Source organism: Delphinus delphis, chromosome 8 (genome assembly GCF_949987515.2).
Source record: "Delphinus delphis chromosome 8, mDelDel1.2, whole genome shotgun sequence".
Classification (NCBI taxonomy): domain Eukaryota; kingdom Metazoa; phylum Chordata; class Mammalia; order Artiodactyla; family Delphinidae; genus Delphinus; species Delphinus delphis.
Genome location: NC_082690.1, coordinates 56,541,712 through 56,562,345, shown reverse-complemented (window position 1 = coordinate 56,562,345; position 20,634 = coordinate 56,541,712). Strand labels below are relative to the sequence as shown.

Below are 20,634 nucleotides of genomic sequence, written 5' to 3'. Positions count from 1 at the left end.
GGACACATACTTAGAATTCTCTAACACTGAAATATATAATTATGATGATATAATCAAAGCTTCTTTGAGATGTCAATACTGAGTACAGACATACTCAGTAAGTTTGACTGACTGATTTAATTTCAGAACTTCTTTAGGACTGGTACAAAAATGCAAAAGAATTTCCCCCTTAAATTGTTTGGATTTTTCAAAACAATTTTCTCTCCTAGGTAGGTGAAAATAATTTTGGTGAAAGAGGAAGAAGACACTCTGTGTTGTTTGGGGGTATCATTAAACTACCATTATACTTGCCCAGAATAAAACTGATACTACAGATTTATAAGTAATTTTTGTGTTCTCAGCTGTAAAATGGGGATAATAATAGTATCTCTGTCATAGGATTGTTGGGAGATTTAAATAGGCCAATGTGTATTAGCTCTAGGAGCTAATCTTGTTTCTGTTCTTTTCCTCAACCCTGCCATTTCCATACATCAAGTCCTGTTGACTCTACCTCTTAAGATAATCTGAATCTGATCACTTCTCTTTATTTTGACTACTAACACCCCAGTCCAACCAGCCTCTACCATTTCTTGCCTAGTCTACTGCAGTGGCTTCTTTACTAGTTTCACTGCTTCTGCTCTTACCTCTTACCACATAGCAGCTAGAATGATCTTTTAAAATATAAATCAAGTTTTGTTGTTTCCTTACTTAAAATCCTCTCATGGCTTCCCATTATACTTAGTATAAAACTTAGATTCTTTACTCTGGTTTGCAAATTTGATCTGGACTCTGCTTACTTTTGCAACCCCTCTTTACCCTATATGCTTTTGCTATACTGGTTCTCTTTTCTGTTTTTAAATATATCAAGCTAATTCCTACCTTAGGTCCTTTGCCCCATCCTGTTCTCTCCGTCTGAAATGCTTTGTCCCGTATCATCTACACTTTTCTAGTCATACTGGCTAACCTTGAAGTCTCTTTCCTGCCGCTTTTTTCCTCCATTCTGTGTATCTATGAGCAAATCCTGTTGGTTTTACCTTTAAATATATTCAGAGTCTGTTCACTTTTCATCAGTTCTACCACAAACATTTTGGTCATTGAAAGAGCCTCCTAATTTGTCTGCCTGTTTCTACTGTCTCTGCCCTGGTGTACTTTTCACCTAGCAGATCAAGTAATGCTTTTTTAAAAGTACTTTATTTTTTAGAACAGTTTTGGATTTATAGGAAAATTGAAAAGATAGTACAGAGAGTTCTCATATACCCTGTATTCAGTGTCCCCTGTTCTAAACAATTTATATTAGTATGGTACATTTGTTACAATTAATGAACCGATATTGATGCATTAATATTAACTAAAGTCCATGGTTTATTCAGATTTGTTTAGTTTTTACCTATTGTCTTTCTCTGTTCCAGGATACCACATTATATTTTCTCGTCATGTCTCCTTAGGCTCCTCTTGGCTGTGAAAGTTTCTCAAACTTCCTTGTGTTTGATGACCTTGACAGTTTTGAGGATTACTAGTCAAGTATTTTGTAGGATGCCCCACTACTGCAATTTATCTCATGTTTTTCTCATGATTAGACTAAGGTTATAGGTTTTTGGAAGGAAGACCACAGAGATAAAGTGCCATTTTCGTCATAACATGTTGATATGCTATCAACAAGATCTTACACCACCTAGTCCCCCATTACTTTGCTAAATCTGTCTCCTACTGCTCTCTACCTTATAAATTTCAATCCCGTTCATTAGGGTCCTAGAGGTTTCTTGAACATACCAAGCTTGCTTCTGCCTCAGGGGCTTTGTATTTGCTACTCCTGCTTCCATTGGATGCTCTTCCTCTAGGTAGCAACATGGATCAACCCCTACTTCTAGTTTCTGCTTAGTTGTCACCTTATCAGAGAGATCTTCATTGAATGTTTTATAAAAAATCATGCACCACTTCCATTTTCTTTTATTTCCTGCCCTGCTTTATTGTTTCTTCCATTTATCTCTACATGACATATATTTACTTTTTTATTTGTTTATTGTTTTTCTCCCCTTACTGGAATGTAGCTCCATGAAAATAAGAACTTTGTCTGTTTTGTTCATTCCACTATCCTCAGCCTCTAGAACCATGCCTGGCACATAGTAGATGCTCAACAAATATTTATAAATGAATGACTATCCAAATTATTTTCTAGAAAAATTGTGCCAATTTATACTCCCTAAGCAGTATATTGAAATGCTTACTTTACTTGATCTTGTACAGCATTGAATATTGTCTATTAAAATGTTTGGTTGGTAAAAATTGTTTCTTTTAAATACATTTTGATGATTACTAGTAAAGGAGAGCTTTTGTATATTTTTAGTTGTAAATTTCTTTTTCTTGAATTGCTTCATCACGTTTCATAAGCTATTTTTAAATTGTATGTAACTGTGAGTCTAGATACATTAGTAGTATGGTAGGTACATGAAAATAACTTATTTTATCTTCCTTAGGTTATTATAGTGACCACATCACCAAGTTCAACCTTCGTGCCCAACATTCTCTCCAAATCCCATAACTATGCAGCAGTCACTAAGCTTGTACCAACATCAGTCATTGCTTCCACAACTCAGAAGCCGCCAGTGGTTATAACTGCTTCACAGTCTTCTCTGGTCAGTAGTAGCAGCAGTGGCAGCAGCAGTTCTACACCATCACCTATTCCTAATACAGTTGCAGTAACAGCTGTGGTTTCTTCCACACCATCTGTGGTCATGTCAACAGTAGCACAAGGTAAGTGGTAATTCATCAGGTAATTCTGTCCCTGTGTTTATGGGAATTTCTTTCTTTTTAAATATTTTAATTTTATTGGAGTATAGTTGATTTACAGTGTTGTGTTAGTTTCAGGTATAGGGCAAAGTGATTCAGTTATACATATGCATATATTCATTCATTTTTAGATTCTTTTCTCATATAGGTTATCACAGAATATCACAGAGTTCCCTGTGCTATACAGTAGGTCCTTGCTGGTTACCTATTTTATATATAGTAGTGTGTGTATGTTCATCCCAAGCTCCTGATTTATCCCTCCCCGCAACGTTTCCCCTTCGGTAACCATAAGTTTGTTTTCGGTATCTGTAAGTCTCTTTCTGTTTTGTAAATAAGTTCATTTGTTTTTTTTTTTTTTAAATTAGATTCCACATGAGTGATATCATATGATATTTGTCTTTCTCTGCCTGACTTACTTCACTCAGTATGAAAATCTCTAGATCCATCCATGTTGCTGCAAATGGCATTATTTCATTCTTCTTTATGGCTGAGTAATATTCCATTGTATATATGTACCACATCTTCTTTATCCATTCCTCTGTTGACGAATTTAGGTTGCATTTAGGTTGCTTCCATGTCTTGGCTATTGTAAACAATGCTGCAATGAACATTAGGGTGTGGGAATTTTGAAGAAGACTTTGTGGGTGTGTTTGTATGCTTTGGGTGTGAAGGTACCATCTGTTATATCAGAGATTACCACTTTCCCTCCCCTAGTTTGAGAATGTCAAGATAGTGGGTTACTCAGTTTCCTTACATTAATATCCTTACTTTGAGTTTTTTTTTTCAAATGCACAGTACCTAGTCACCTAGGCAATTATGTAGGTTAAATCTTGTCACCACAAATTTCAAAGGCATATACAAATATCTGTAATATAATGAAAATTTTAAGTGAGGAACTTGAAATTATTTTACTATAGGTTTTTTCAGAAGAAACATTAAATATACAACCTACAACCTCTTCAAAGTAAGTTACCCAATGATAAGAAGTAGGGGGAAGAGGATGATTTCAAGGACATGCCATTCACCTTTTCTTCAGGCTTCTAAATTTTTCTGTATGGGAGGATGATGGAAAGTATTGAGAGGAACTGAGGCTGAACTGAAGGACAATTGCTGCTTAATAGCAGAGGAAAGGAAATGTGGAAACCTCAGTTCCATGTTAGCTTAAATCACTTGAGCTCTCTTCCAAATCTTTGTTTTCCTCTCATATAAAGAGCAGATAGCACACTGTCAGAATTTTCTTTTTATAGTGTTGGTAAGTCTTAAGATGGGAATCAGAGGGAGCCATTTATAATACAGAATTCATAGCCATGGTTGTAGTCTTTCAAAGGGAGCACAGAAGCAATATAGAACAGTATTTAGTGTTTGTTTTCATTGAATTTTACTTGCACAATATATAGCTTAAGATAGGCTGAGACTTGGAAATATCCTAGTTTATGAACTAGTGGTGATGCAGGCACTCAAATAGGCAAACAGTGTTTTTCATAATTGCTTTAGTAATTTTAGTGTGTTCCATATAACTGTTAGCAAGGAAGAGGTTACATAGATGCAGATGCAGTCAGTATTCATTCATTCTGCAGGTCTAACTGGTAGAATGTGAGAGCATCTGTCCTTTTCTGTCTCCAATACCCATTTAATGTCTCAGTCAATGATAGGAAATAGTAGGCTTGAAATTTTCTTTTATTTGTTACCTTAAGTAATTTAAATAAACCATTCCAGCCTTTCTGTTTGTACAGCAGTAAACTACAACATAGTATTATTAAAAATAGAAATAATTTTTATATAGAAAATCTGTATAAATGTTGGTTGCAAACATGATCCAAATTCACCATTTCAAAATTTCAAGGTGATGAGAGAAGGAAAGACCACCTGTTTCCTCACCTGACTGACCCCTGTATCAAAGTTGTCATCCATTGATAGTTGTTCCCTTCTAGTGCTCATCACACAGTTTGCCAAAGTGTTGCTGTAGTAGAAGGATTACTGTTCTTCCAAGGAAATTGTTATTATTTGAGATAAGAGGGGTATCTCTCTTAGTTACTATCGAAATATTTTTAAGCAAAATGAATATTCCATGCTTCTGTTTTTCATTCTTATATTTCTCCAACTATCTTCTGAATCTCTTGGGAACTTATGACTTCCCTATTTTCTCCTTTTTTTCTTAGCATCCTATATCTCTTTGAGTCCTACGTCATTTTAGGGGAGCTAGACATCTCAAAGATTTCTCATAAATTCAATACAGCATGAAAGATGTAAAAGTAAACTATCTGAATGTAGATACTCAAGGAAACTATATGATTATTTTGGGGTTTTGTTTGAGATATTTAATTTAGATATAAGTGCTAAGGAAATTAAACCTTAATTAAGCCTCTCTGGTTAGTCTTATAGGGGCAGCTGGTCATAGAGGGGGAAGAGTCTTAGTAGCAATAACTTCGTGGCTAACTCCATGTTTATAAGTGTAGAGATGGTTCCAGAGGTAGGGAGTAGGGGGATTGTGTATGGTTGGCTCATACAGGAAGTCTTAAATTCTACCAATTAGAATGCTTATTCTGAATTGGTCATCCACGAAACAGGATAACTGAAATTTTCTTTTTTATTATGGAAAATTCCAAATACATAAGTGGATAGAATAGTAAAATGAACCCTCATTGTACCCATTACCCAGCTTCAAGGATGAGCAGCACATCATCAGTCTTGTTTCATCTGTACCTGCTATTTTCCTCTATACATCAGTGACCCGGAATATTTTGAAGCAAATCCCAAATATCATATAATTTCAGTTATAAATACTTCAGTATGTATCAAAACTCACAATACCACTATCACATCTAGAATTTTTAACAGTTTCTTCATATAATAAAATATTTAGTTAGTATCCAAATTTCTTTGATTATGTCATAAAAGAATTTTTTAAAAGTAAGATCTAAATAAGGTCCACACATTGATATGGTTATATCTTTTTTAACTCATGGGTCCCTCTTCTGTTTTTTTCTTTTCTTTTCAAATTATTTGTTGAAGAAATCAGTCATTTTTCCTGAGAGTTTCCCGTAGTCTGGGTTTTGCTGATTTTAATTCCCATGGTTTAACAGGTTCTCCTATTTATTATTTTTTTATTAAATTTGTTTATTTTATTTTATTTATTTTATTTTTGGCTGCATTGGGTCTTTGTTGCTGCACACGGGCTTTTCTCTGGTTGTGGCGAGCAGGGGCTACTCTTCCTTGAGGTGCGCAGGCTTCTCTTGTTGTGGAGCACGGGCTCTAGGCATGTGGGCTTCAGTAGTTGTGGCTCACGGGCTCTAGAGCGCAGGCTCAGTAGTTGTGGCGCACGGGCTTAGTTGCTCCACGGCATGTGGGATCTTCCCGGACCAGGGCTCAAACCCATGTCCCCTGTATTGGCAGACGGATTCTTAACCGCTGTGCTACCAGGGAAGCCCCTCTCCTGTTTATATTTCCATAAAACTGGCAGTTAAATCAAGAAACTTGATCAGATTCAAGTCTGATTGTTTTTGGAGATATGGGGAATGAACGTTCGATAAGTGGTATTCCTGATGTGTACCTATAAGTGTATTTAAGTGTACTTCCTGTGCATCATTTTAGGAGGCACATGTCTGGTCTCTAATGATATTAACATTAATCGGTAGATATAAGTATTACCAAATGTTTTTATAGCTATTGGTAATCTTTCCCTAGATCATTATTTTATTGGTAGTTGCAAAATGAATTTTATCTTCATTTTCTTCATTTATTAGCTGGAATTCTTAAAGAACTTTAACTTACTACCATGGGTTATCCTGAGGTACAGTTCATACAGGAATTATTTCTGTTTATTTATATGTTTTCAGATAATGAGATGGTTCAGTGACCAATAAGATTTTTGTTCCCCGTATCATTAAGATTTCTGATGTCTGTCAATCCATCACAAATATTCTTTTGGTGCTCAAATTGTCCAATCTGTTGCAGTGGGAGCCTCTTCAAGTTGGCTTCTAAATTCTTTTGACACAACCACAAAAGACAAATTGATCAAATTTTCCTTTTTTGGGCGGCGTCTATTTGTAGTATCAGTTATTGAGAGGAGTGTAAAAACCTCCAGCTGTAATTGTGGGTTTGTACATTTTTCCCTTTGTCGGTTGTTGTCACATGTATTTTGAGCTCTGTTATTAGGTGTATGCACGTTTAGGATTGTTGTATATTCTTGATGAGTTGACTTCCTTTTTATTATGAAACATTGTATATTCTTGATGAATTGACTTCCTGTTTATTATGAAACATTGCTCTTTTTCTCTCAGTACTCCTTATTTTGGTGTTTACCTTTTCTGATATTAATGTAGCTACTCCAACTTTCTCGTAATTAGGGTTTGCATCATATTTTTCATCTGTTTACTTTTAACCCATCTGTGCCTTTGTATTTAAAATACACCTCTTATGAACATTGTATAGTCAGGGCTTACTTTTTTATCCATTCTGACCATCTTTGCCTTTTAATTGAAGTGTTTAGTCCATTTATATTCGATATAATTATCAATATGATTGAGTTTAGGTCTACTATCTTAATAATTGTTTTTTATTTGTTTTCTGTATTCTTTGCTTTCTTTTCTCCCATTTTACTGTCTTCTTTTGGATTTATTGAGTTTTTTAAGAAAAAGGATTCTATTTTATCTCTTACACATTGGCTTATTAGCTCTACTTTTTTTAATAATTGCTTAGGGTAGGGTTCTCAACCTCCACATATGGACATTTTGGACCAGATAATTTTTTGTTATGAGGGGCTGACTTGTGCATTATAGGATGTTCAGCAGCATTCCTGGCTTTTACCTACTAGATACCAGTAGCACACCCTCCTGTCATAACAATAAAAAATGTCTCTAGTGATTACCAAATATCCAGGGGCAAAAGGGAGAGCACAATTGCCCTGGTTAAGAACTCAGCTCTAGAGCTTACATTATACATTGTAAATTGTAACAGTCTGTCTTCAACTTCCCATATTGTATTTGAATCTTCGAATAATACACTTCTATTTCTATTTCTGCTCTCTCATCCTTGCACTCTGGTTATCATACATTTTAATTATATATATCATAAACCCCACATTGCATTGTTACTACTTTTGCTTTAAACAGTCAATTTTCTTTTAAAGAAATTACGGAAAGGTGGGGGGGGAGTCTTTTATATTCACCAACCTCATGTACTTTTCCTACCCTAGTCCTTGGTTTAGCCATTTCTCTAAGGAGCCCTGATTCATTTTAGTGGAAAGTGATAATTAGAAGAAAATTTTGGTGCTAGATATGCTCATTGCTAAGGGGTGTGTGTGTGTGTGTGTGTGTGTGTGTGTGTGTGTGTCTGCATGTAGATTTATACACACACGTATATACATCTATATTTATTTCTATATGTTGAAAACTTTGGGTCCATACTGATATGTCCAATTTCAAACTCTGCTTGTTAATTCTAGTTTTCTCCCTTCTTCAAAAACCTAGCTTCCATTATCTTTCATATACTTACTTATTTTATCAGTTCCCCACTCTATAACCAATCTGTCATTGTTGCTGCTGTTGCCTCTACCTTCATGCAGATACCTTCCTCATTCCACTCAGGTTCTAACATCTTGCAGACTTCTACTTCACTCCACCTGAGTTCTGACACTTTCCCCATGTCACCCTTTTGCATGATGTCTTTCTCACCCTGCTCAATTTTGACACCTGTGCCAGGCCACCCTCCTACCCAGAAGTCTTCTTCACCCAGTTTGGACTCTGATCCCACCCCTTCCTGTGGACATCCTGCTCAAGCTTTGAGAACCTGTGCTAGGTGGCTCACATTCATGGAACCCCTGTTTATCCTACTTGAGTTCTAACTCTATATGTGGCACTGTACCCTGAGCTCCCACAGCATGTACTCCCTCCTCAACCTACTTGGACTCTGACTCCCATGCTCAGTCAGTCTCTGCAGTGGGTTCTAACACCCCATGCTTAGCCATTATTCTGCTTAGCCATCTAGTTGTTCATCGTGCTTTGCAGCATCTGATGGCTTTAGCACTAAATTTTTGTGAATCGAAGAGCAAAAGGAAGAGGAAGGGGGCTTTTTATTTGTTAAAACAAAAATAATATTTATTACAATTTGTAATGATAGATTTGTGTGATCATTTGATTGTCTTCTCTAACCTTCCTGAAGGTAGGGACTGTTTCATGGATACAAAAGAGTTTCCCAAGGATATAGCATAAAGTATATGCTCAGTAAGTTTTTATTGAATGAATAAATATCTAAAGGAATTAAATACTTTAATAAGATCACACAGCTATTATGAGTTTATGTGTTGAAGACATAATTTTTTTTTTTTTTTGCGGTACGCGGGCCTCTCACTGTTGCGGCCTCTCCCATTGCGGAGCACAGGCTCTGGACGTGCAGGCTCAGCGGCCATGGCTCACGGGCCTAGCCGCTCCGCGGCATGTGGGATCTTCCCGGACCAGGGCACGAACCCATGTCCCTTGCATCGGCAGGTGGACTCTCAACCACTGCGCCGCCAGGGAAGCCCTGAAGACATAATTTGAACACAGTTCTCTGATTCTGAAGTCACCCTGACTGCCTTTACATTAGATACTTTTCCTATATAATAGGATATAGAGAACGTAGATTAGTTAGGGAGTTACTCATGTGCACAGTTTACCTCAATTAATACAAGAGTTCATTATGAATGCAATATAAAGGTTAAAGTTTTCACATCGTTTAAAAATAGTGTGTTTTACTTGAATAGCACTTTATATTCATTAAGTTATAAAATGTTGGTACTGAAAAGGGCTCCAGAGATAATCTAGTTCAGTACAACTAAGCAGTATAACATACACATGTCACCAAGATCCTAGCATTCAGGGAGGGATGGGAGTGGGCAAGGCAGGAGAATGTGTAAGTAATGTGAGTCAGCCCTCCAGGTGATTCTGACTACATCTTTCTTTTGTCTTCTCTCAAACTATTCCTCAATCTATGATTTTTACCTGATCCATATAGCAACCCTTAGAGAATTATAGGGCAAGGAAAATTCAACATATGGGGAACCTGAGAGGGTCAGAGTGACTTCTCAAGGCTTCTTCTTCATTTTTATTATTCTCCAGAAACATTTTACATAAAAATGTGATATTATTTAAATTTTTTTCTGTAATACAATGTAAATGTCATAGTGGGGCTGTGGTGGAGGAAGGAGTGAAATAGCCTGTTTGATAATTGGAACTTGGTAATTAGGCCATCAAATTATCAGTTTCTTTTCATTGTTTTATCAGTGCTCAAAAAGTTGATACGGAGAGTTATATTCTATCTAGGTTCTTTCTGTGAGGAGTATTAATTTACTTACAGATAATAGTCCTATTGTGTTGTTGATGAATTATAAGATTACTGATGAAAAATCTTGGAGAGGGAAGAATTTCTGTCAGACTCACACATCTTTACTGAAAATTGTTGGTATTTGCTACCTACGCATGGTTGCTAATATTAGTATTGCATTGAAAAGAAGTGTCTTAAAACCTTGTATCACGAGAATTTTTTTGCTGTGGATATATTGAGTAGTATGCCCACTTGTAACTTTTCACATGATTATGTAATGACCCAGTTCTCAAGAAATGATTTTATTTATAGATAATTGGAAATGAGACATAGAAAAGCTGTTGTACTTTGCCATGCTGAATAATTCGAAAGGTGAATGTTTCAGTGTGAATTATTTTGTCTAATGCTATGTTTAAATTGACTCATTAGAACCTGAAAAATAATATTCGAAAAACTGTACTACAAATAAGATTCAAAACCTAGTTTGCTTTGTCCTTTTTTTTTTTAAAAACATCTTTATTGGAGTATAATTGCTTTACATTGTTGTTAGTTGCTGCTGTGTAACAAGATGAATCAGCTATACGTATACATATATCCCCATATCCCCTCCCTCTTGCGTCTCCCTCCCACCCTCCCTGTCCGACCCGTGTTCTTTTATTCACATTGAGAACCTGTGTTTTTTAAGAGAAAAACCTATTGAGAAACATGTGTGAGAACATCCTGCCTGATACTTTGTTTCTTTTGTTTTGACTCTTCACCAAGGGAAAATCAGTTAGTTTCTTGAGTGTTAGAGCAATGATGCTTCCCTTGCAAAGTTTGAGGACTAGGTATAAAATATGTAAAATACCATAGACATTATATCTGACACTAGGTGCTTAATAATCATTATTTTTGTTGATTTACCTAGTTTTAAGCTATTACTTCCTACAATAACCAGAAGTAGCTTTAATTATGTTTTACTATTAAATGTTCTAATCCTTACTCTTCTATAGGTGTATCTACATCAGCAATCAAAATGGCATCAACCAGACTTCCTTCTCCCAAAAGCTTAGTGGGTGCCCCAACTCAGATTCTTGCACAGTTTCCTAAACAGCATCAACAGTCTCCTAAGCAGCAGTTACATCAAGTACAGCAACAGACACAGCAACAGGTGGCCCAGCCTTCTCCGGTATCTCATCAGCAACAGCCTCAGCAGTCTCCTTTGCCACCTGGTATCAAGCCTACCATTCAAATCAAACAGGAGTCAGGTAAATGGAAAATGTTTCAGGAGATGGTAATTCTTCCCCAGTCACCAGTTCTCTGAAGATTGCAATATATATGGATTCACTTCCACATACAGTTTCCTCAAGCATTAGAGTTTTAATTCCAAAATATATTTTGAGACCCTCCTGTTGGAAATACTTACATAGAGAGAACTGGTGCTTGGGAATAGAGAAGGGAGAAAAAAGCTGTTTGCACAGCAGGAAGAGGTTTTTTTCAGTGAACTCTCAGAAGAGATAAAGGAAGCCGAGGAAACAAACCCAGACTTTAGAACTATACTTTGGAGCCCACTGGGGTTATGGGAAGTGAGCAGTGGAAAAATTAGTCTGGAGAGTCTTGTGTTAGAGGCCGTATTGTGAATCTGGCGTAAATTTGTCATGGGCAGAGGTGCTAAGATTAAAAGACATTGTGTACAGTGAAGAAGTTTGTGGTATAACAATTTAGCAGTTTATTGAAAGCATCTCTAGCACAGTGGGAACGCAGGGGTAGGAGGCAATTACTGTTAAGTTATCGAATCATAAAAGTATTGAATAGAAAGGCAGGTAGGATGGAGGCTTAGATACAGGGAGACGAAGAAGCATCTTAACGTACTTAATATCTTTAAGAAAAGAAAATGGATTTTTTTTCCTCCACTGAAGCTGGATTTTATTTGGTGGTAGAAAAGGACTTTGGGAGATGCTGACATTTTCAGTTTTTTGTTTGTTTTATCTTATTTTATTTTATTTATTTATTTATGGCTGCGTTGGATCTTTGTTGCTGTGCGCAGGCTTTCTCTAGTTGCGTCGAGTGGGGTCTGCTCTTTGTTGTGGTGTGTGGGCTTCTCATTGCAGTGGCTGCTTTTTGTTGTGGAGCATGGGCTCTAGGTGCACGGGCTTCAGTAGTTGTGGCATGTGGGCTCAGTAGTTGTGGCACACAGGCTTAGTTGCTCCACGGAATGTGGGAGCTTCCTGGACCAGGGATCGAACCCATGTCCCCTGCGTTGGTAGGTGGATTCTTAACCACTGCACCACTAAGGAAGTCCCTTGTTTTATTTTTTGATAGGAACATTTTATTATTATTTTTTGAGATGTAATTGACACATAACTTTGTATTAGTTTTAGGTGTAACATAATGATTTGATATATGTATCTATTGCAAAATGACTATCACAATAGGTTAGCATCTATTACCACACATGTTACAATTTTTTTTCTTGTGATGAGAACTTTTAAGATTTACTCTCTTAGCAACTTTCAAATATACAATGCAGTATTGTTAAGTCATCATGCTGTACATTATTATATCCCCAGCACTTATTTATCTCATAACTGGAAGTTTGTACCATTTCACCTCTGCCTCATACCTAGTATGAGGTATGGATAGTAATGCATTGATAGACATAGGGAAATTGGTCTGTAGTTTTCTCTTTGCCTGCAGTCTCTGTCAGGCTTTAGTTTCAATGATATGTGTGCTTCCAAGAAAGAATTGTAAAGTTTTCCTTTTTAAAATGCTCTGGAACTTTTTCTATTAAAGGACAGCTTTATTGAGATATAATTCACATACCATTCAATTAACTGATTTAAAGTGTACAGTTCAGTGGTAGGTAGTATATTCACAGATATGTGCAACTATCACTACCGTTGATTTTAGAACATTTTCATCAGTTCCAAAAGAAACCCTGTACCATTTAGCTATCACTCCCTACTCACCGTGACAACCTCTCCAGCCCTAAGCAACCACTAATCTACTTTCTGTCTATAGATTTCTATATTCTGGATTTTTATGTGAATGGAATCATATAATATGTGATCTTTTGTGACTGGCTTCTTTTACTTAACAATGTTTAAGGTTCATCCATGAAGTAGCATGTATTAGTACTTCATTCCTCCTTATGGCCAAATAATAATTCACATTTTGTTTATCCACTTGTCCATTGATAACACTTGCTAGTCTGTGACTTTTTGGTTCTAGCCATCCCAGTTTGTGTGAAGTGGTATTTCATTGTGGTTTTGATTTGCATTTCTCTGATGACTAATGGTGTTGACCATCTTTTCATAATGCTTATTGGCCCTTTATATACCTTCCTTGGAGAAATACCTATTTATATCCTTTGCCACTTTTTAATTGAGTTATTTGTCTTTTTATCATTGAATTGTATGAGTTTTTTTTTTTTTACTATACATATTTTAGATATTAAACCTTTATCAGGTACATGAATTACAAATATTTCCTCCCATTCTGTGGGTTGTCTTTTCACTTTCTTGATGATGTCCTTTGAAACACAAACATGTTTAATTTTGGTAATGTACAGTTTATTTTTTCTTTTGTTGCTTGTGCTTTTGGTATTGTATTTAAGAATCTTTTGCCAAATCCCAGGTTATAAAGATTTATCCTTATTTTTTCCCCTAAGAGATTGATAATTTTGCCTCTTAAATTTAGGTCTTTGATCTATTTTGATTAATTTTGTTAAGGTGTGAAATAAGGATCCCACTTCATTCTTTCATGCATGGCTCTTCGATTGTCCCAATACCATTTGTTAAAAAGACTGTCTTCCCCCCCATTGAATGGTCTCAACACCCTTGTTGAAAATCCACTGAGCACATGTATGACTTTATTTCTGGATTCTCAATTCTGTTCCATTATATGTCTATTTGTATGCTGATTTGATTACATTGATTTACATTGTTTTGATGAGGAAGTGTGAGTATTCCTGTTTTGTTCTTTTTTAAAAGATAGTTTTGGCTATTCTGGGTCCCTTGCAATTCTGTATGAATTTTGGAATCAGCTTGTCAATTTCTACAAAGAAATCAGCCGAGAATCTCATGGGGTTTGCATTGAATCTGTAGATCAATTGAAGAGTATTACCATCTTTATAATGTTAAATCTTCTGATCCATGAACATGGGATGTTTTTGTGTTTATTTAGATCTTTAATTTCTTTCAACGTGTTGAAATGTGTGGTTCTTAGTGTATAAATTTTACACTTCTTTTGTTAATTTATTTCTAAGTATTTTATTTTTGTAGCTGTTGTAAGTGGAACTGTTAACTTCATCTTTTGGATTACTCATTGCTAATGTATAGAGATGCAAGTGATTTTTTGTTGATTTTGTACCTGCAACTTAGCTGAACTCACTTTTTAGTTCTAGTAGTTTATAGTGAATTCCTTAGGATTTTCTATATAAAAGATCAAATCATCTGCAAAGAGATAATTTCTGTTACAGTCTGGATGCCTTGTATTTCTTTTTCTTGCCTTATTTCCCTAACTAGAACCTCTGGTAAAATGTTGAATATAGCTGGCAAGAGTGGATATCATTGTTTTGTTTCTTGTTCCTTCTATTCATAGAACTTCCTTGAGTGTCTGTTGTAAGGTGGTCTGCTAGCAACAAACTCTCTCCGTTTTTGTTTATCTGGTAAAGACTATTTCATCTGCATTTTTTGAAAGATAGCTTTGCTGGATATCAAATTCTTGGTTGACAGGTTTTCTTTGAGCACTTTGAATACGTTATTCTGCTGCCTACTGGTCTCCATTGTTTCCACTGAAAAGTCAGTTGCTAACCTTAATGAAATCCCATTGTAAATGGAAATTGTTGTTCTCTTGATGGTCTCAGGATTTTCTCCTTGTCTTTGACTTTCAGCATTTTTAGTGTGATGTGCCTGTTTGTGGTTCTCTTTATATTTATCTTCTTCAGTGTTTGTCTAGCTTCCTGGATGTGTAAGTTATTGCTTTTCAATAAATATGGAACATTTTCAGCCATTACTTCTTTGAATACTTCTTTTTCTCTTTTCTCTCTATTCCTTCCTTTTTGTAGTTACATTGCATATGTTGTGCACTTAATGGTGTTCCACATTTCTGTTCATTTTCTTCATTCTTTTTTCTTTCCATTCTTCAGCTTGCATAATCTCTAATTGATCTGTCTTTAAATTTGCTAATTCTTTCTTCTGCCAGTTCAAATCTATTCTTGAGCCCTTCTAGTGAATTTTTTATTTCAGTTATTGTACTTTTCAACTCTGCATTTTCCATTTGGTTCTTTCTTCTAATTTCTATTGCTTAATTAATATTCTCTATTTGATGCAACTTTGTCATCATACCCTCTTTTACTTTTGTAATCATGCTTCCCTCTACTTCTGTGAACGTATGTGTAATGGCTATTTTGAAGTGTTTTTGTTGTTGTTAAGTCTGACATCTGGTTGCTCTCACAGTTTCTGTTGCCTGCTTTTTTTCCACTGTGTGGGTCATACTTTCATGTTTCTTTGCAAGTTTTTGTTGGAAACTGGACATTTTAGATATTTACATTGATATTTTAGATATTAGATATATAGATATTAGACATTATATATTGTAACTGGGTACTGATCTTCCCCTACCCCCACCCCTGATTTATTATTGTTATTGGCATGGTTCTTTGTTGTTTAGTGACTAGATCAATTATGTTGCTGAAGTTAAGTCTCTGCTGTTGTTCCTCAGGGAGGTACAGCTCTGGGTATGCCCAGTCATTCTGAGGTGACAGTGATATTGGTATGGCTTTTTCCTCTTTTCCTGACCACACCCAGCTGTTAAACTCCACTAACTGATTGCTCTATTTTTTTCAACAATTCCTGGAGCATAAGTTGCTCTGTGAACTCATCCAAATTGTGGCTTCTTTGAAGGAATAATCTCAAAGGTCCATTTTTGATATTTGTTCTGACCATAGGAGCGTTCCTCTCAGCTTCCTTACTATTCAGTTCTGTCCTGCAAACTGGCCTATAGTCTAAAAGGTATCTTAATTAAATCCATGATTCTCCTTCTAGTTGCCTTTCATTCACATCCTCCACTGTTTTTGAGAGCACCCTTAGGCTTGAACTTCTTCATGCTCTGTTACATATGAAGTCAGTTCCTCTGGGAAGAGGCTAGGAGCTATATGTTTTAGGACATGTTTTTATCCTCAGGCAGCTCTGGAGCTCTGGGGGTAGGGTCAATGGCAGACTTCTCTCTGAATGATACCCCTGCTCTAGGAGCTGAGCACTCAGTGAAGGCAAGTGTGGGAGGTTGGGCAAGCAGCCTGAGATCCTCTCAGCTTGCTTCCCCTGGTTGGTGGAGCCACTCCCTCACAAGCCAGGGCAGTGGTGGTCAGGACCCCAGTATTCTCAGTGGCTCTGTGCCCAAGATAGAGCCTTTGTTCCATGAACTGGGGGCTGGGCAGAAGCAGGGAGTACCCACCTATTGACTGCAGTTGCCTGGGACTTAAAACAGGTGCCTGGGAGCAGAAAGAGATAAGCTGAAGTCCTTCTGCTCCTCAGAAGAAAGCCCGCCAACTGGGAGCTGGGGTAGGAGGAAACCCTGTGTTCTTGACTGCAGCAGTCTGGAGAGCAGTCCTTGCTTCACCTATAGGGAGGGAGGAGGAACAGGTGTTAGTTTAAATGTCATAGATTTCACTGTTCTTAGCAAATATTTCTGTGTTTTCTTTTTTAAAAATTTTTATTTATTTATTTATTTATGTTTGGCTGTGTTGGGTCTTCATATCTGTGCGTGGGCTTTCTCTAGTTGCAGCGAGCGGGGGCCACTCTTCATTGTGGTATGCAGGCCTCTCACTGTCACGGCCTATCTTGTCACAGAGCACAAGCTCCAGACGCGCAGGCTCAGTAGTTGTGGCTCACGGGCCTAGTTGCTCCACGGCATGTGGGATCCTCCCAGACCAGGGCTCAAACCCACGTCCCCCGCATCGACAGGCAGACCCTCAACCACTGCGCCACCAGGGAAGCCCTTTGTGTATTCTTGAATAGATGTTTCTTCATTTGGTCTTAGGACCGTTTCCAGAGCTTTTCATTGGTTGTTTTTTTAAACCATTTTTGCCAGTTTCATTGGGTTAGCAGGTTAGCAGAGCTCCTTATGCTCTCTTGTCAGAAATCACTCTCTGGAATGGTTTTTGTTGTTGGTTTATTTTAAGTGGAGATATAATTCACATATAACATTGTATTAGTTTGAGGTGTACAGCATAATGATTTGATATATGCGTATATTATGAAATGATTACCCCAATAAGTTTAATTAATATCCATCACCACATAGTTAACATATTTTTTTTCTTGTGATGAGAGGAATGGTTTTAAATACATTGGAGTTATTTTCTTTTTAAAGGACCATAGAATTGTCCTGTGAAACTATCTGGGCCTGCTATGTTGGGGGGAAAGGGGGAGGAGCTCTTAAAATTTTGTTTCAAGGAAACTTGTCTATTTATATATCTTTTTTGAGGTCAATTTTTGATAAATACTGTTTTTCTAGAAAATTATCCATTTGATCCAAATTTTCAACTTGTTTGTGTAGGACTAAGCAAAGTAGTGTCTTATGATTTCCTTAATTTTTATCTCTGTGGTTATTTCTTTGGGGGTTTCTTTTTATGTACCTTAAGCATTATTGTAATTCATTAATAAGATAATATTAGAAATCATTTTTTCCCTACAACTTCACAGTTTATGATTTATTGTAATCAGAATTTATTTATACAATAATAATACTTTATTTATTGAACTCTTGCTATGTATTAGGCACTTCACAACTGTGATGTAATTAATCTTCACATAGCCCTAGAAGGTATATACTAATAGTATCTTTATTTTATAAATGAGAAAACTGAGTCATAGAGATTATTAAGTAATTTGCCTAATTATGCCTGGATGTCATAATTTTAACTTCTTTGTTGGTTACAAGTATTTTGAAATTATTTAAGGCTATTAAATAAATAAATTTGTTTGCTTCCTAATGTCTTAACCTAAATCACCATCCAAAAAAGTAATAAAAATTTTAGTTGTCTGTTGAAATGTATTCTATCCCATGAATTATTTCAGTGAAGTTTAGTGGGGAAAAAGTGTTACCAAAAATTTCCTTCCTTAATTAACAATTATTAGTACTTAAATTTGTAGTTAACATGAGAGATTTCTTTTAAATGGACATCTTACATTTGAAAAGGCAGTGTAACACTTATAACATTTAAATTAAAAAGTTGAAAAATGTAAAAACTACCATAACATCACCACCCTAACATTTTAATTTTATTTTTATATACTGCCTTCAAGTTCTTGTCCACATGCATATTTTATGTAGGTGCAATAATAGTGCGTTCTTTACTTTTGACAAAGTGAGCTATTTAAATACTTTTAAAAGAAGTCAATTTAAAAATAAATGTTCAAAAACAAAATGTTCTTGCTCTTTACAGTCTTAAGAGGTTAGAGAAATCTTTGGTAGAGTTGAGAATATATAAAAGCTACATTAAATTTTTTTATTGGAGTATAATTGCTTCATAATATTGTGTTAGTTTCTGCTATACAACGAAGTGAATCAGCTATATGTATACATATATCCCCTCCCTTTTGGACCTCCTTCCCACCCCTCACCCCCACCCCCCAATCCTGCCCACCTAGGTCATCACAGAGCACCCAGCTGAGCTCCCTGTGCTATACAGCAGGTTCCCACCGGCTATCTGTTTTACACATGGTAGTGTATATATGTCAATCCTAACCTCCCAATTCATCCCACCCTCCCCTTCCCACCCTGTGTCCACACGTCCGTTCTCTATGTCTGCATCAGTATTCCTGCCCTGCTTTTATTTTTGACTTCTTATCCTAGTCCTTTCGTCCCAAGTATTTGCATGGAACACAGATTGTTTGTAAAAGTTCAGATCAATGGCTAATTTGGTTTGAAAGCTCTTATATGATGTGATCATAGACAAAAGAAAAATTGTTTTTCATTAAAACTTGTTAATAGCTTTTGTGGTATTTTAATTATATTTCTGAATGAGAGAAATTTGGGAAGATAGGAATTTGAGGAATAAAAGTTAAAAGAATATCTTTCATCAGTATGAACAAAAGCCTCTTTTTAGGCAAGACTCAGTAAATGTGTGTAACTGCTGCCCTCTTGGGTTGATACAAAGCACATGTTATTAAAAATAATTTGTACTGAGATTTATCTTTCTTCTTTCAAAGGTGTTAAAATCATCACACAACAAGTTCAACCAAGTAAAATCTTACCCAAACCAGTGACAGCAACTCTGCCCACCAGTAGCAATTCCCCTATTATGGTGGTTAGCAGTAATGGTGCAATTATGACAACTAAACTTGTAACCACTCCTACTGGTAAGTTTTCTTGAGCGTCAGTCCATTCATTCATCATACTTATTGAGTAATTTCTCTGTACTAGCAATACACTTGACATTGGGAATATAGAAATTAATGAGACAGTTCTTCAAAGAGGTCTTTCTTGACTCTTTCCTCCTCCCAACTGAAATTAGCTCTCTGCTATTGTCATGGTCCTCTTCTTTTCCTTTATAACACATACTATAATTTCTAATTACTTAGCTACTTTTTGTCGATTTGTTTAATGTTATTCACCTTATTAGACCATGAGCTCCATGAGGATAAGGGACCTTGCCTGTTTTATTCACCATATATATGTAGAGCTAGTCGGTAAGTAGGTGTTTAGTCAGGATTTGTTGAGTGAATGAAAACACAGTCCCCGCCTGCAAGGATCTCACACTGATGAGGTTGAGAATCTATATAACATTACAGTGTAGTAAGCATTACTCAGACTGAGAAAAGCATAGGATGCCATTTTATCCAGTTATGAGAGCATCCAGGCTATGCCCAAGGAAGTGACAGTATAGAACATTTTAAATAGTACCACCTTTTGTGACCTTGAGCAGTTTACTTTAATTCCTCTCAGTCTTTTCCATTGTCTATTTCAATGTGATCATAAAGTTATTGTAAGTGTTAAATCAGGTATGGAAAGTCCCCAGCAGAGTGCTCAATAGCCATTACGATTAATTAATGTTAGAATTAGCCAGTACCATTATTTTAAATTTGTATAACTCTTACCAGACTTTTTGAAGAGGGCCAGATTTAGATAATAGAATCTAGAGTGTAAAATGATTCCTTTCTCAAGTTTATAAGCTATCATCTATTGGGCATTATATAAAAGTATGTATAAGCATTACCCTTAATCTCCCTTAGGCTTTAATATCTTCATTCTCAGAGACAAAACAGAGGCTTATGTTGAGCAATATGCACAAGGCCACACAGCCAATAAAAGACAAGACTGGGATTTGAATCCAGATCTGTTTGACTCCCAAAACTGCTTTAAAAAAAAAAAAACTGTGGTAAAATGTAGATAACATGAAATTTACCATTTTCACCATTTTTAAGTGTACAGTTCATTGGCATTAAGTACATTCACATTGTTTTACAACCATTACAACCATCTAGCTCCAGAACTTTTTTTTTTTTTTTTTTTTTTTTTTGCGGCACGTGGGCCTCTCATTGTTGTGGCCTCTCCCGTTGTGGAGCACAGGCTCTGGACGCGCAG

General features: G+C 36.2%; 1 protein-coding gene across 12 annotated transcripts in view; it reads left to right on the top strand.

Moving 5' to 3' along the window:
• EMSY (EMSY transcriptional repressor, BRCA2 interacting) overlaps positions 1 to 20,634 on the top strand; it is an 80,611-nt gene that overhangs the window by 23,793 nt on the left and 36,184 nt on the right. For all 12 annotated transcript variants that reach the window (XM_060018245.1, XM_060018248.1, XM_060018243.1 and 9 more), the window contains 3 exons: positions 2,454 to 2,730; positions 11,058 to 11,312; positions 19,260 to 19,409. In XM_060018245.1, the coding sequence (XP_059874228.1) occupies positions 2,454 to 2,730; positions 11,058 to 11,312; positions 19,260 to 19,409 (682 nt within the window). The remainder of the gene's footprint in view (positions 1 to 2,453; positions 2,731 to 11,057; positions 11,313 to 19,259; positions 19,410 to 20,634) is intronic.